A 14410-nucleotide genomic window follows, 5' to 3' on the forward strand; every position below is an offset into this window, starting at 1 on the left:
TATGTACTGGAGCAGATCCGGACCCACTTTTGGGGATTATTTTATCCAAAATTCTCCTAACATGCGACCAATGTATAAAAACTAATGAGTCATTAAATTGGCTTTAACTTGCCCAAGTCTCCATAAACCCACGTAAGATTGCCCTCTTAGTAATTATCCAAAATCTTCATCTAAATAATTATCCATAAAAATTCAATTTACAAGTTAATCTCCCACTTAAAAATCTATACAAGGGTGGTCCTTCCATAAAGTAAGTAAAGCAACCGCTTTAGGCCCCATATTTGTGGAGATCCCATATTTGTTACACCTATTAGACTATGTATATATTTAAAAAAGAGTTATGTATGGTGAAGAAGTTTGATTTCTTTCTCTAACAAATATAGAGAAGAAGAATTTGCTACTGCTATGATTTCTACAAAGGAAATTGCACTTGAAATCAACATCGAACCCGAATTTCGTAAGAAACGTTTGATAGATAGGGAGTAACAATTTGATGCAAATGTTGATAATGAAATCTCAAAATCTTTCGAAGAGTCCTTTAGAGTTGATTACATTTATACATAATAAACAAGGCTATTTTTTCACTTCAAAATAGATTTGAACAATTCGAAGCATATGAAAATATTTTTAGTTTTCTATTTGGCCTAAAAACTAGGATCACTAGATGTTGGAAATTTGAAAAAATATTGCCTTAATATTGAATGTTCCTTAAAACATAAATAATTCGATATTTGATGGTTTAGATTTATTTTCTGAATTAAAAGTATTAAGGAAAATAGAACAATTAGAAGATAAAAGTTTAATTGATACACTTAATCAAATAAAAGATTTAATTCTTTTTCAAATGCCTAAATTGCTTGTGGAATAATGTTCATAACTCATGTTATCGTTGCTTCAGCGGAAAGAAGTTCTCAAAATTAAAATTGATAAAATCTTACCTAAGAACAACAATGTCACAAGAAAGGTTAAATGTATTAGCTATATTGTCAATTGAGAAATACTTATTCAGAGTTATTGATTATAAGAAAAATATTAACAACTTTGTATCTAAGAAAAACTAAAAAAATAGACTTCAAATAAATAATAAAAAAAATTTAAAAAGTTAAGGCCCCTCATAAAGTTTGGCTTTAGGCCACAAAATTCGTCGGCCCGCCCCTGAATCCATAATTACCCAATTATCCACATAATTAAGAATTATCTCAAATTACTTAAAATACTACTCACTTTTATCATACTTTATACATCTTACTTATCATGGTCATGTGGTACCTTGTATGATACTAGTCCACAAATACCGGATATTTTAGCTCGGGCGGTATTTTATCCAAAATGTCAAACTTCGACGAAATTCATTTTCTTTCATTTGCTTACCATCTCACCTTCCCGAATTTACTCATCACTTGTTTGAAATAGCATAATACTTATAATCTCAAAATAATCTCATTCCCGAACTTACATCGATTAACTTACGACGAAACTTTAACGTACAAAAATGCGAGATGTAACATCTCATTTTTCGAGCTTCCATCAATTTACTTATGGCGTACTTTCACGTACGAAAACATGGGGTGTAACATAGAACTACGAATTTAGCACGAAATTGCATGAAAATTTCAAGAAAGTTTTAAAACATCTATTTTCTCAACCAAAGGTCCGAATAACGTCAAGTCAGTCCCGTTTCTCACAAAAATTTACAGATAAGGTATAAATATCATAACGAACATGTACCGAGCTTCAGAACCAAAAACGGACCCGGTACCAACAAGATCAAATATTAACCAAATTCTTAAAACAATTATAATTTCAGTCTTACAGTTTTCATCAAAAATTTATTTCTCGGGCTAGGGACCTTGGAATTCGATTCCGGACATACGCCCAGGTCCCATATTTTACTATAGACCAACCGGGACCGTCAAAATACGGGTCCGGGTCCGTTTACTCAAAACGTTGACCGAAGTCAACTAAAATCAACTTTTTAGGCCAAAAATTATTATTTCATCAATTTTTCATATAAAAGCTTTCCGGAAACACGCCCGGGCTTCGTACGCAAATCGAGGAGGAATAAAATAAGATTTTGAAGACCTCGAAACACGGAATCGAGTTATAAAACATAAGATGACCCTTTGGGTCATCACAAAAATGATTATGCATCGTTTGAACATATGAAGTTGAAAATTTAGTTACTTAGATACAACATGTAGTGAAATTAATTATGATATTATTTGGTACAGACATGTGATATGATCGTGTCTCACCTAGTGATAATAGGTGAATTTGACTATAATCACACTTTAAATAATCACCTTCTTGTGTAGTTTTAATGCTAAAAGTGATAACAAAATGCTCTTATTAGTGCTTTTCATGATTTGCAGGTGATATATGTATAAGGAAGGCTAAGGAGCAGTTTTGGAGTCAAAATTGATGAAAAAGAGGCCAACTGTGAAATTCCCCAAGTAAACCACGCAAAACAGGCCTGAAGATTCAGAGCACTGGTTTGACCGCGGTTCCACCGCGACCGCGGTAGAACCGCGGTGGAAGACAGCTGCGGATGAATTCAGAATCAGAGAAGGCTTTTGGCTGCGGTTTGACCGCGACCGCGGCAGAACCGCGGCGGAAGCAGAAAACTTCAGGTACTAAAGTGTAAAACACGGGATTTTTAGACCTAAACCCTATTTAAAACATTAGACTTCGCCCAAGAGAGGCATGTATTGATTTTTAAGGTTTCTTAGCAAGGAAAACCATTGTGAGAGAATACTCCAAACATCTTTCTTCTTTTCTTTTGATTTTTATGATGAATTCAATCTTAGTTTATTTTCCCATAGCCATGAGTAGCTAAATTCCTTGTCTAAGGCTTTGATGGAACCTATTGGGTGATGAACTTCTTGTTTATGTGAATACAAATTGCTAGTTTAATCTCTATTTGTTCAACTTCGTGTTTGTTGTAGTTAATTGACAGGATCCTCAATTAGCTGTGCCTATTTAGTGTGCATAACTTGGAAAAGAGTGCATATTTAGGGTATTGTTGAACAACACCACTCCTAGATTATTAGAGGAATCTATAATTGCGGGTTTAAAGGCGGGATTAGGGATAACGAAGCCTTGGGTGTAATCTAAAGTGAATCGTGCTAAATAAAGTAAGCTAGTGTATCTCGGGAGAGTGCAATAGTAAATTACTGTGATTACTCGGGAGAGATTTACGGTAAGATTAGCGTTCATGATTGATAGAGATGTGTTGGTAAATTTGTATGAGCATAAACAGAAGGGATTCCATCAATAGGGGAAATCATTGCCTTAGCTTTTTCTCATAATTGTTTACAACCTTATTAGTTTAGTTTACAGCTATTTAGTTACTTGCAAGCTAGTTGTTAAAGAACATTCAACTGAGATTTGAATATTTGGGAAGCTGGTCCTGAAGAATTAGTGGGTCTGAAGATAGTGGTTGATAGGTTAACTCTCTGTGGATTCGACCCTGAGCGTAATACTCGGGTTATATTTGCAACGTCCGCAGAGTCCTTTTTCCAAGGCATAGTTGGGCGTGATCACCTAGCTATTAGTACTATTTTATGAACGATGTTGTTGGTGTATTACCATTCTGATATTTATGATAACCAGAACTTTTGTTGTGGCTATTGATATCGCTCTTGAAAATGAAACACAATTGTCCATGTGAGAAAACATATTGCAAAAAATACAAGCCAACAATGAGAAATATTTTTACCTTCAGCTTTATTTATTATCATTACTTTCAAATGAATTTGATGAAAGTCTATTTTCCTTTATGCGCAAGTGAAAGTTCAGTTATAGGTATAAATAAATGTTACGATGAACCACTAACTATTTGCATTCAGGTTATGAAATGAAACAAATATATTATCTCCAAGTAGTAAAGTGGAAAATAAGATAATTATTCAGATTTAAACTTAATTTGTATATTTTAAAAAATTGATGTAGGTTAAGCAGTAATCTCTCAAAGCATCATATACCAGAGACAATAAAATCCGCAATTTATTGTTTATTCCAAGTAATTTTTCAACTTTAAGAGTTGCTAGTATGCATAGTTTGGTTAAATAAAATAAAAAATTAAAATTTATTATACTGAATTGAAGCCAAGCTCAATATCAACAACATTAAAAAAATATCAAAAAATAATTGTGGAATGAAATGTTTGTGAAACATTGTTGCAAAAGTTGCAAATCATAAATAAAGTTAGACATTTGAACTTTTAAATTCCAAATGTGGAAAATAATTTTATTAATTTGATGTACAGTTTCATGATAACAACTCTCGAAAGTTATATACGACAAAGAGCAACTTATTACCACAACAGTCAGAAAGAGTAATAGAAAAGAAATAAACTTACCCACTTTGACACCTACAAATTGATTATGTGTTGCAAATGAAATGAGATATATCAACTAAAATAACCTATGTTCTTATATAGGAAAAAAAATATTCTGATTTTGTCAGAAAAAAAAGGGGGGGCAAGTGATGTTATATATTATTGCAAACTTTTATAATTTGAAACATAGGAAGTCAAAAGACATATATAAACAAATGTTATTATAGTTGAAAAATATAAAAAACAAACGGATACATATTGAGTTAAATTTATGTAATTGATGGATGATGAAAGAGTCCGGGCGTTACTATTATTTAGTATAGTTAAAAGTTAATATATTTAATAGAAGATGAAAGATTGCAAAAGTAACTATTAGTTTAGTCACTAAACTTTAGTGTATAAAAGTTATACATTTAATAGACCGATTTTTATGTGAAGGGTAAAACAGTCTTCTAACGTTTAATGGGTATTCTAGTCTTTTAGCTTTTACTTTAGATTTTTACACATATAATATAGTACGGTGATGATGATATGATATGATATGATGATAAAACATTTTCCTTTCTGGTCCAAACTCCAAATTTGATATTCATAGATTGTTATTGATATTAGGCGAAATGGCCTCCTGACCACTCAAACTTGTAGCCCTTTTAAAAGTCGATATACAAACTTTTCTGTTTCCCATTTAAACACTCAAACTCCTAAAACCTATAACTAATAAACACAATTGACCGTTGACCCATCCCATATGGCGTCAGTTGGTCCTAGTCAGCCCCCTGCGTGAATGTCACGACTTTTAGGAGCGTGAGAGACCCCCTTCCCAACACCCAACGGTAAAAAATAGGGCCTATTTAAGTGGGATCTTATTCTTTCAATTGGATACATATTATCCCTCTATTATATGCATTTGAAGCTTCATTTCTCCTATTTCTTAAAATCTAAAGCTTTCTTTAATTTTTTTTTTCTTTTTCCAGATTGTGATAATGTATCAAAGTCCTGTATTTTGTCATTGTGGAGTTGAAGCTCATATTTGCATCACTTGGAAGCCAACAAATCCAGGAAGGAGGTTTTATGGGTGCTCAAACTATGGTCGAGCCAATTCTTGTAATTTTTTTAGGAGGTTTGACCCACCTCTTCCAGATCACTATAAACAGGTGATTTCAGGGCTGTTATCAAGAATTAAAGAGAGAGATCGACTACAACGTACGAAGAGGGTCAAGATCATTGTAACTTTAGTTGTTGTAGTAGCACAAATAATTGTAATTTTCTTCTTAGTGTAGTTAGCACTATTTCATAACCCTATGTACAATGATAATGACAGAATGAATGATGTCTTTTTTGTGGAATGAAAAGCAATTTTATCATAAACAAGCACACATATATAAACAACCAAGTTCGATTAGCCTTCTTGGTTGACAAAATTAGCACTGAACTGCTGTCTAGTAGCAGAAATAGTTTGAACATTGTTCCAAAAGAAAAGTCATACTTAAACATTCTTAAGTTAACCTACAAATTAAGTTCTGCAACTAACAGACTTAATTTATCACAAAAACAAATATTCAGTCATCTTCAAGGTTGAGATTGGTTGATGTTTTGCTGAGATTGGCTCAAGTTTGGACATGGAGACTGGCTTGGCTGAGATGAAGAATGGGCTTGAGGTTGGCTAAGGCTTGCTTGAGTTTGTCTTCTCCTCAACTGTTGTTGAAGTTGCCTTTGTGATATAGCATTTCTTCCTTGCCACCTTAGTCCAGGTGCACTGTATCCAAGATCGATATTGGTCTGCCCAGCATCCACTATATTTGTAGGAGAAGAATGTACCCTATCTCTTGATCCACACTGCATAGGAAGCCAAATTAGTACCCAAACTACTAATATATAAATAAAAATTCAAATCCTTAATGATCTTACCCTTTCTATCACTGTTCCTATTTCACTAAACAATATACCAAATCCAGTAGTTCTTGGTCTTCCTCGAAGTCCACTACCTCTTGGCCTTCCTCTAACTCTAGCTATAATATCCTCAGAAGTTCTTGATCTCATACTTCCAGTATCCTGATGTATGATAAAGTATTATCTTGTAATTTAAAAATTTTGGTCCTAATATAGATTAACTAAATTAACTAAAATGAATACTTACAGATGCACTTGCAACAACTGATGGTTGAGTATTGTGGCCCTGACAGTTCCAGAATCACTTGTAGGACCTGATTGTTGAGTTGTTGTTTGAGCAGCCTATGATGGTTGAGAAGCACCAGCATTACTGGTTCCTGCTGTTCCAGATCCTTGTCCTTTCTGAAATTTTCAAAATAAAAAATGAGATATAGAAATTTCCAAAATCAGACACAAATTGGCTACATTACCAGGATAGGACACCCCTTCTTGTTATGGCCTACAGTCTTACAATTAGAGCATGTCATTGGTGTCCCTTTCCTTGATCTCTTACCAAACTTCTTCTTATGTTCATCTTGAGCTCTTTTTCTGTTTTTCTTAGGTCTACCAGGCATCTTGGTAATCACAGGAGGCTCAACAGTTGGATTCTGTGTTGATGGCCACATCTCCATGTTGGTTACTGGCTGTATGTAACAACTAAAAGCCTTCAGGTATGTTTCTTTCTTGTACCAGTGGGTTACATAGTCAGCAGGCTCAAATTTCTTAAAAATGCACATATTGCATGCGAGCATGGTATTCCTTTGAGCTGCCATGATCTACATGTGCATGTATTGTTGGAGAAGTCAACAATATGTCTGTAAAACCCATGTTGTATCTCATACCCAGTATCCCCATTCCATTTAAATTCATGCTTAACAGCATATTGAGATTGTTCCTCTATGTACCCCATTGTACAACATAATCTTGCAAAGCAGATCTGAACTGTTTCACATTTTCAAACACCATTTCTAACTGGAAACAAATTTTCTTACAAGCAGGATCAAAGTATACCCTACTGCTGTATCTTCTTGGTTGAGGGTTATGCACCCATCTTCTTCATCTACTTCATCATCTGTATCCTCACTACCTGGATCTGAACTGTCCAGATTTTGCTCATCCCCTCCCAACTTTCCAGTATATTTGGATCCCCTATCTTTATACATGTCTTCAAAACCAGGGTCTATACCTACACGTCCACTAGGTATCTCATCAGTATTAACTTCAGAAGATCTTAATTTACTACTCTTTGCATTCACTTTAGCCTGTCTAGCAGCAACAACTTCAGGTTCTAGGTCACTTGTCTCTCCAACAATATCCTCATCAGAACCATATATTGACTCATCTGTATCATCTACAGAAAAAGCCTCATAATCTTTATCACTCTCACTACTTAGCTCATCACCCTTAGCATCACCCTCAGACTCAGTTGCTAAATGAAAGGTATAGAAGTCACCTTCATTTTCACTAGAGTCTTTTGTTTCAGAAGAACTTTCAGAACTTTCAGTAGCCCTCTCTTTACCCTTCCCATGAGTGTTATCACCCCTATTTATATCATTGTTAGGTAAGTGTGTTGCCCTAGCATTAACATCACTTGTTTGCCCATGTGGCTGAACATTAGTGGGGTCCACATTTAAACTACCACTACTTAACATTTGATCTAGGTTCAAATCAATACATGGTGTATTAATTGTGTGACATATATACACATCAATAAAATCCCCATCCTTAAGGTCTTGACAGAAAGCTAACACATCAGCATTATATTTCAGAAATCTGAATTCTCCTTTTTGGTTAATTTTACATGCATATTTATCTAATGTTAAGTACCCCATATCCTTAGCCCAATCATGAAATTGAATTATATGTAATTCATCAATGTAAGCTTGAAGAACAACTGGCCAAGTTTGACCATTTACATAACTCATAATTGGGTCAGCCACTAACCACCCTAGATGATGAAACTGTAATTTCACATAGACAGCCATTGAAACCTATAAAAAAGGGGGGACAAGTCAGATACACTTTAACCCTAAAAAGACATAAACTTTAACAAAATGGGAGACAAGAATTTTTTTATATTCAAAAGAGACCTAATTTTTTCAACCCTAAATGCCATATCACTCATGAAAAAGATAAACCCCTAAAATAAAGTGAACATATGACTGTTTTCCTCAAAACCCTAATATAAAATTTCATCATTTGTGCATGCAGACAAAAGCCCTAATTTTTTAACCCCAAATGCCAGATCAGTCATGAAAAAGACAAAAAAAAATTCTAAAAGAGATATTTCAGTGTTTCCCCAAATATAAAATCCCAAAAGGCGAAATGGCTTCCACTATATCAGATGAAAAGTTATGCATGCAGACATAGATAGCTTTCACTATCAAACATTACCCACATTATTTCACAACAAATTAGAAGAGAAAGATGAAAACGACATCAAAATAAACAAACTAACCTTCAGAGACTAATGTGACTGAAAACGAAAGCTTTGACGAATCTCGATCAGCTTTTCATTACAAGAGGGGGGACCCCAATCGTTTGGTTTTGGAGTGATTAAGGTTATTTTGGAAGGAGATTACCAGGTTAATCAGCCATTCCTAAACCTAGGTTTAAGAGGGGAGGGATGGTTAGAGAGAGGAAAAGAGACAAAAAGTGGGGAAGGGTATGTCGGTGTACTGATTAAAAGAGGGGGACCCCAATCGATTAGGTTTAATTTGGCGCCATTGACGTGTACCGGTCTAATTGGTCATTTGCTGACTGGATGGACACGTTAGCGAATGTGTAATACACGCGCCTAGGGTCAAGGACAAATTGTGTTTATTAGTTATAGGTTTCAGGAGTTTGAGTGTTTAAATGGGAAACAGAAAAGTTTATATATCGGCTTTTAAAACCGCTACAAGTTTGAGTGGCCAGGAGGCCATTTCGCCTTGATATTACTAGTTTCAAACTCCAAACTTGATATTCATGGATTGTTATTGATATTACTAGTTTCAAACTCCAAACTTGATATTCGCAGATGTCCTAAGCTAATGGTCTTTTGATTTAATTAGACACAGCAACCTAAACAACGACTTCTACTGCTTTTTTCGATCATCGAACTTAATTATATTTCACATTGTAGCATATCTTAACAAAATGTTATGAAGTTGTGTAAAACCAAGAAGAAAGTAACAACTTGAATCTTGTGAAGAGAATGATCACTTCAGAATGTGTTGAGTTGAGATTGACCCATTTGCCTAACTGGACCAGGTTGGTTAACGCCAGGTTTATCTTTGAAGTTTGAAGATTTAATTGCCGTTTATCCGGTGAAAATAGCACGAGCTAGCTAGTTTTTGGACCAGTAATGGAAAAATAACTAGTGTTTGTAAAGTCACTGAAAAATAGCCACTATTTTGCTGAAACACGGAAAGTTCTAGCATAATATGCTGGACTGTGGAGCTCTTGCATATAAACTTCCAGCATATTATATTGGAACTCTAGCACACGAAAAGTTACAGCATAATATGTTGAATTATGGAGCTCATGCATATAAACTTCCAGCATATTATGTTGGAATTCCAGCACACGAAAAGTTGCAGCATAATATGCTGGATTATGGAGCTCCTGCATATAAACTTCCAGCATATTATGTTAGAATTCCAGCACACGAAAGGTTGCAGCATAATATGCTGGATTATGGAGCTCATGCATATAAAATTCTAGGATATTATGTTGGAACTCCAGCACATTATGAAATTATAGCACATTATGCTGGAAGCTCATATGTTAAAAAATCGAATTCCAGCCTATTATGCTGGAGCGAATTCTTAAGAGTGCTTTTGTTCAGATTTTATCTCTATACGAAAAAGTAGCTAAATTTTGATTACTTTTGAAACTGTGACTATTTTTTAATTACCAGTTGTAAATCTAGCTATTTGTGATTTTTTTCCCGTTTATCCAACTGCTTGAATTAAAAAATAGTCGGAGGTTAATATTGGAGAAAATGAAAAGAAAAACACCGAAAATACTAATACAATATTCTTGAAAGTCCCATTAAAATTAAGTAAAAAATTACAATATTACTGTAAAATACAAATATTTTTCTTTTTCATTTTTCTCTTAAAAATATTACAGGCTAATTAATCAAGGCTAACTTTAAGAGATTTTTGCTACTATAGAAGACATACGATATTCTTGAGCATCTTCCCTCATATCTCATTCCTTAGTATCTCTATTCTTTGAACACTCTTCATGAATGTTCTGCAAAAAGCATTGGTAGTGCCAAAATTAATATATATTAGCAATAGTGTCAATGTATTGAAAACACAGCATAGAGTACAAGTGCATACTGACAAGGTACATCTCCAGCAAGCATCCAGTTTCCATCCTTATCTTGGTACAAGATCGTAAAGCATGTAGTATGATTGTCAAGATTTAGGTCTGTAAAGAATAATAATAACAATATGAAACTTATTATCAATTCAATTTTCATTAGTTACATGATTTTTATTAAACAAAAATAGTAAAAATTATAAATAGTTAATTATGGGAGTGAACTTACATTTTGCAAACATTTGAATTAAATTGTGGTTAAGAACTTGATAAGAATCATAGAGCCTTAGATTAACCTTCCTTCCAATGGCCACTCCTTCCATCTTCACCTTCACGTACATGGATTTTTTTTCATTTTTAATCCACCAACCTTGATTATAATTCCCATGAAATTGCTTTTTTCTCCATATGTTAATTGGTGGCCACCCAACTACTTGATTTTCTTCCTCAGAATCCCTGTATTATTACAATTTATATTCCAAAAAAAAAAAGATAGAGAAAACAGCATTAGTAAAATTACTCATTTGAAGCAAGTATCTTGGCAAAAAGGGAAAAGGATCAAAATTGACCTATGCTATCCTAAATGGATCGTATCGAACTTATAGTGTAAAATTATTCCTATATTTAGAAGAAAAAAGAACTCCTTTTTTTGTGAATGATCCTAACGAAGCTCTAACTTGAAGATAGATTTGGATATTTTTTCTTGAAGAACCTGGACACATGGAGCGTATCCATTTCACACTAAAGTGGTCTGTTACTCACGAGAACAATTACAAAACGATTTACTAATTATAATTGTGAAGTTTTGAATTTATAAAAAGTATAATGCAAATTAAAATTGAGCAATTTCGAATAGTATATAGTTAAATTGGGCGTTTTCTCTTAACAAAATCATCAACAAGAAGGAAAAGCAATCACACGAAAAAATGGTCCTGCAATATCCATATATCAAAGGAATAAAGATGATCTAATTTATACGAAGAAGGGTCAAAAATGTCCCTGAACGATTGAAAAAGGTCTAAGAATACCCCATCTACCTATTCGGCTAATAATGCTCCTTCATTCACCTATTTGGTTTACTTATGCCTTTTGACCGTTAGGTCAATGATGAATTTAAAAATAATTATTCAAATTTCACGTGGCAACTTGTTATTGGTTGAAATTAAAATATCTAACCTATTAGAAAGACCCACCTATATCTACTTGTTTTCCGAACTAACCCGCTCCAAACACTAACTTGACCCGAATAAAAAGTTAAAAAAAAAAGACGCCCCACTTCCATCTAACCTATGAATTTACATGTGTTCATTTTCTTGATTAATCTCATGTATAACATTATCATCGAATAAATGTTCATGAACAAATTAAACAAACAAGAAAATCCTAGCATGAATGAGCCAATGATTTTCTTGACAATAATATGGGGCAAAAAACTAGGGGTAGTCTAACGGTATGATATCTTCCAAAAAAAAAAAACTTTGCAATCTTTCCGTTATGTGAAAATGATTAAGTAAAACTCATCTTGAAAATAATGCAGTTTGTGTCTGTCATGTCAATTGAACTGATGCCATAACACGAAAAAGAAAATCACGTACTAAATTTGCGTCTATATGTTCCTGCAACTTCCACGGAGCTTTTGTTCCATGGAGTTTGATAGAAGTGGGGACTCTTTTTTTTTGTTGAACTTTTTGTTCGGGTCGGGTTAGTGTCTGAAGCGGGTTAGTACAAAAAAGTGTTAGATATGGGTGAGTCTTTTTAATTATATGTTTTAGTTTTGGTTAAGAAGTTGCCACACGGATTTAAATAATTATTATTTTTAATTCAGCATTGACCTAACGGTCAAAGGGCATTATTGAACCAAAAAGGTGGATGGAGGGATATTTTTAGCCCAATAGGTAAATGAAGGATATTTTTAAACCTTTTACAATAATTTAAGGGCATTTTTAACCCTTTTCCTAATTTATATTGGGAAAATATAGCATATTGTTAATATAAACTTTATACGGTTAATGTAATTTAACGTATTATTTCAGATTAACATGTTGGTTACAAAAATGTAAGTTATCTACTTACTCGTCGCAAGCCTTAAACGGTATCTTCTTTTTTCCATGGCGATCGTCATCACCATTATCTTCTTCTTCATTTGGTTGGCCATCCCATACGAGCAAAGACAAAGTTTTACGTTCAACTCCTTCACTGCCATTCTCAAAGGCCTCTGCAAAACTACGTTTCTGCTTCACCTCTGAGAAGTTATCACCAAAACTATCCTTCCTCATCATATGAGCAATGCCATTTTGGCCTAATCCTTTGATATTGGTAGGAAAATTATTATAAGGAAGAGCAAGACCAAGCTCAAGCTCCATATCATAAGAATATTATACTAAAATAATCTCAAAAGAGACAAGTGTATAAAGCTTTTTTATATTCCATTACTTGGCTAGCTTTACTTTGAAGTTGTACATGTTTATATATAGTAGGCTTAAAGAGAAAGAGATTAAGAAGGGTAACAAATGTCGGTTGAGAAAGGAAAGAAAAAGGAGAATCCATTGAAGTTGGGTCGGGCAAAAGAGTAGCACTGATATAGAAGTTTATAGCCCACCTTGTCTCTCTCTTGTCCCCATACATATTGGTACATCTCCTCTTTAATATCTCTCTCACACACTTCCCCTTAAAACTTTACGTTTGTGTGTGTTAAAGGTACTAAGAAAGTGTTTTTTTCCTTACTTTCTTTCATGTAAGTACTATATATATATAGAGTATTATATTAGTGTTTGATGCAGACCCAAAACTTTTATTAAGAGAATTCAAAATATAAAAGTGATTCGTCATATATTATATATTTATTAATAAAAAATTCACCTATATGATTATATAAAAAAAATCGTTAAGTGCAGAGCCACTGCTTTTTTGCACTTAACAAGCTCGTTCCACTCGCCATAAGTTCAAAATTTTCTTAAGAAATAGGAGTAGTCAATTAATGAGAAAATTAGTATATGATTATTCGACTTGATTATTGTTGTTAGTTCGTTAAACTCTAGTAGAGAAATTGTAGATTTTACAACTTCTGAAATTAAGAAGCTATATTATTTTGATCAAGTGATCTTCTGGAACAAATTAATTAAATAGAAGTTAACAACATTATTTCGAGTATTACCATTAATCAGTCAACTAATCCATCAACTACTATTATTCAATATGGATCAACTATCTGAATCCTAAGAAGCTGTTTTGACATGCATTTTGAGCATTACTTAACATAATAAATTTTGCGTATATGCTGTTCAAAGAGCGAAATAAAGACGGTTTTAGGCATTTCTTATGCGGAGATGTACATATTTTTACTTCTTCTCTTTGTGCTCTTTAAATGTGTACAAAATTACTTTTGAAAGATCAAGTCGCTTAATGCCGACGATAATTTTTCACTTAATCTATATTATATTATTAAAAGGAGAGGAAAAAGCCCTCTCCTTAAGCCAAGTGGCAGCCTAAAAAAATGCCACATGGCATAATTGGTTACTAATTAGTTATTTAGTTTATAATTAGTTATTGGTTACTTATTTTTGAATTTAAATACATATCAAAAAAGAAAATAATAAAATACAATAAAAAACTACCATATATATTAATTGGTTACTTTATTTGGATTAATAAATATAGATATCTTATAATTAAATATAATAAGAAAAACGAAAAATAAATATATAAAAAATAACTACCCATTCAAATTGGGTGGAGTTTTAAAATTATTTTAAAATAAAAAAATGAAAAATATATTTATATATAATATACATTTAAAAAACTAAAATAATAAAATAAAATATATATATA

The 14410-nt window shown here is 33.1% G+C and overlaps 1 protein-coding gene across 2 annotated transcripts; it reads right to left on the minus strand.

Annotated features, from left to right (window-relative positions):
• Positions 1-10275: 10275 nt before the first annotated feature.
• LOC109211884 (auxin-responsive protein IAA5-like) lies at positions 10276-13040 on the minus strand. Of its 2 annotated transcripts, none has more exons than XM_019375481.1 (4): positions 12656-13040; positions 10812-11038; positions 10604-10690; positions 10276-10510 (listed from the first exon to the last, which is right to left on the minus strand). In XM_019375481.1, coding segments are annotated over exons 1-4 (606 nt in total). In that variant the 5' UTR covers positions 12946-13040; the 3' UTR covers positions 10276-10508. The 2 variants fall into 2 exon arrangements, with proteins under 2 accessions (XP_019231026.1, XP_019231025.1); XM_019375480.1 differs by having other exon boundaries at positions 10600-10690.
• Between the last annotated feature and the right edge of the window lie 1370 nt (positions 13041-14410).

Source organism: Nicotiana attenuata, unplaced genomic scaffold (assembly GCF_001879085.1).
Source record: "Nicotiana attenuata strain UT unplaced genomic scaffold, NIATTr2, whole genome shotgun sequence".
In the NCBI taxonomy this organism is placed as follows: Eukaryota; Viridiplantae; Streptophyta; class Magnoliopsida; order Solanales; family Solanaceae; genus Nicotiana; species Nicotiana attenuata.

What these genes read in the sequence shown, in the direction of transcription:
- LOC109211884 (XM_019375480.1), bottom strand. Translation starts at nt 12,945, where the DNA reads ATGGAGCTTGAGCTTGGTCTTGCTCTTCCTTATAATAATTTTCCTACC. An exon ending in CCGTTTAAGGCTTGCGACGA is followed by an intron (nt 11,039 to 12,655) that starts GTAAGTAGATAA and finishes GTAATAATACAG; the next exon opens with GGATTCTGAGGAAGAAAATC. An exon ending in GCTGGAGATGTACCTTGTCA is followed by an intron (nt 10,511 to 10,599) that starts GTATGCACTTGT and finishes TGCTTTTTGCAG; the next exon opens with AACATTCATGAAGAGTGTTC.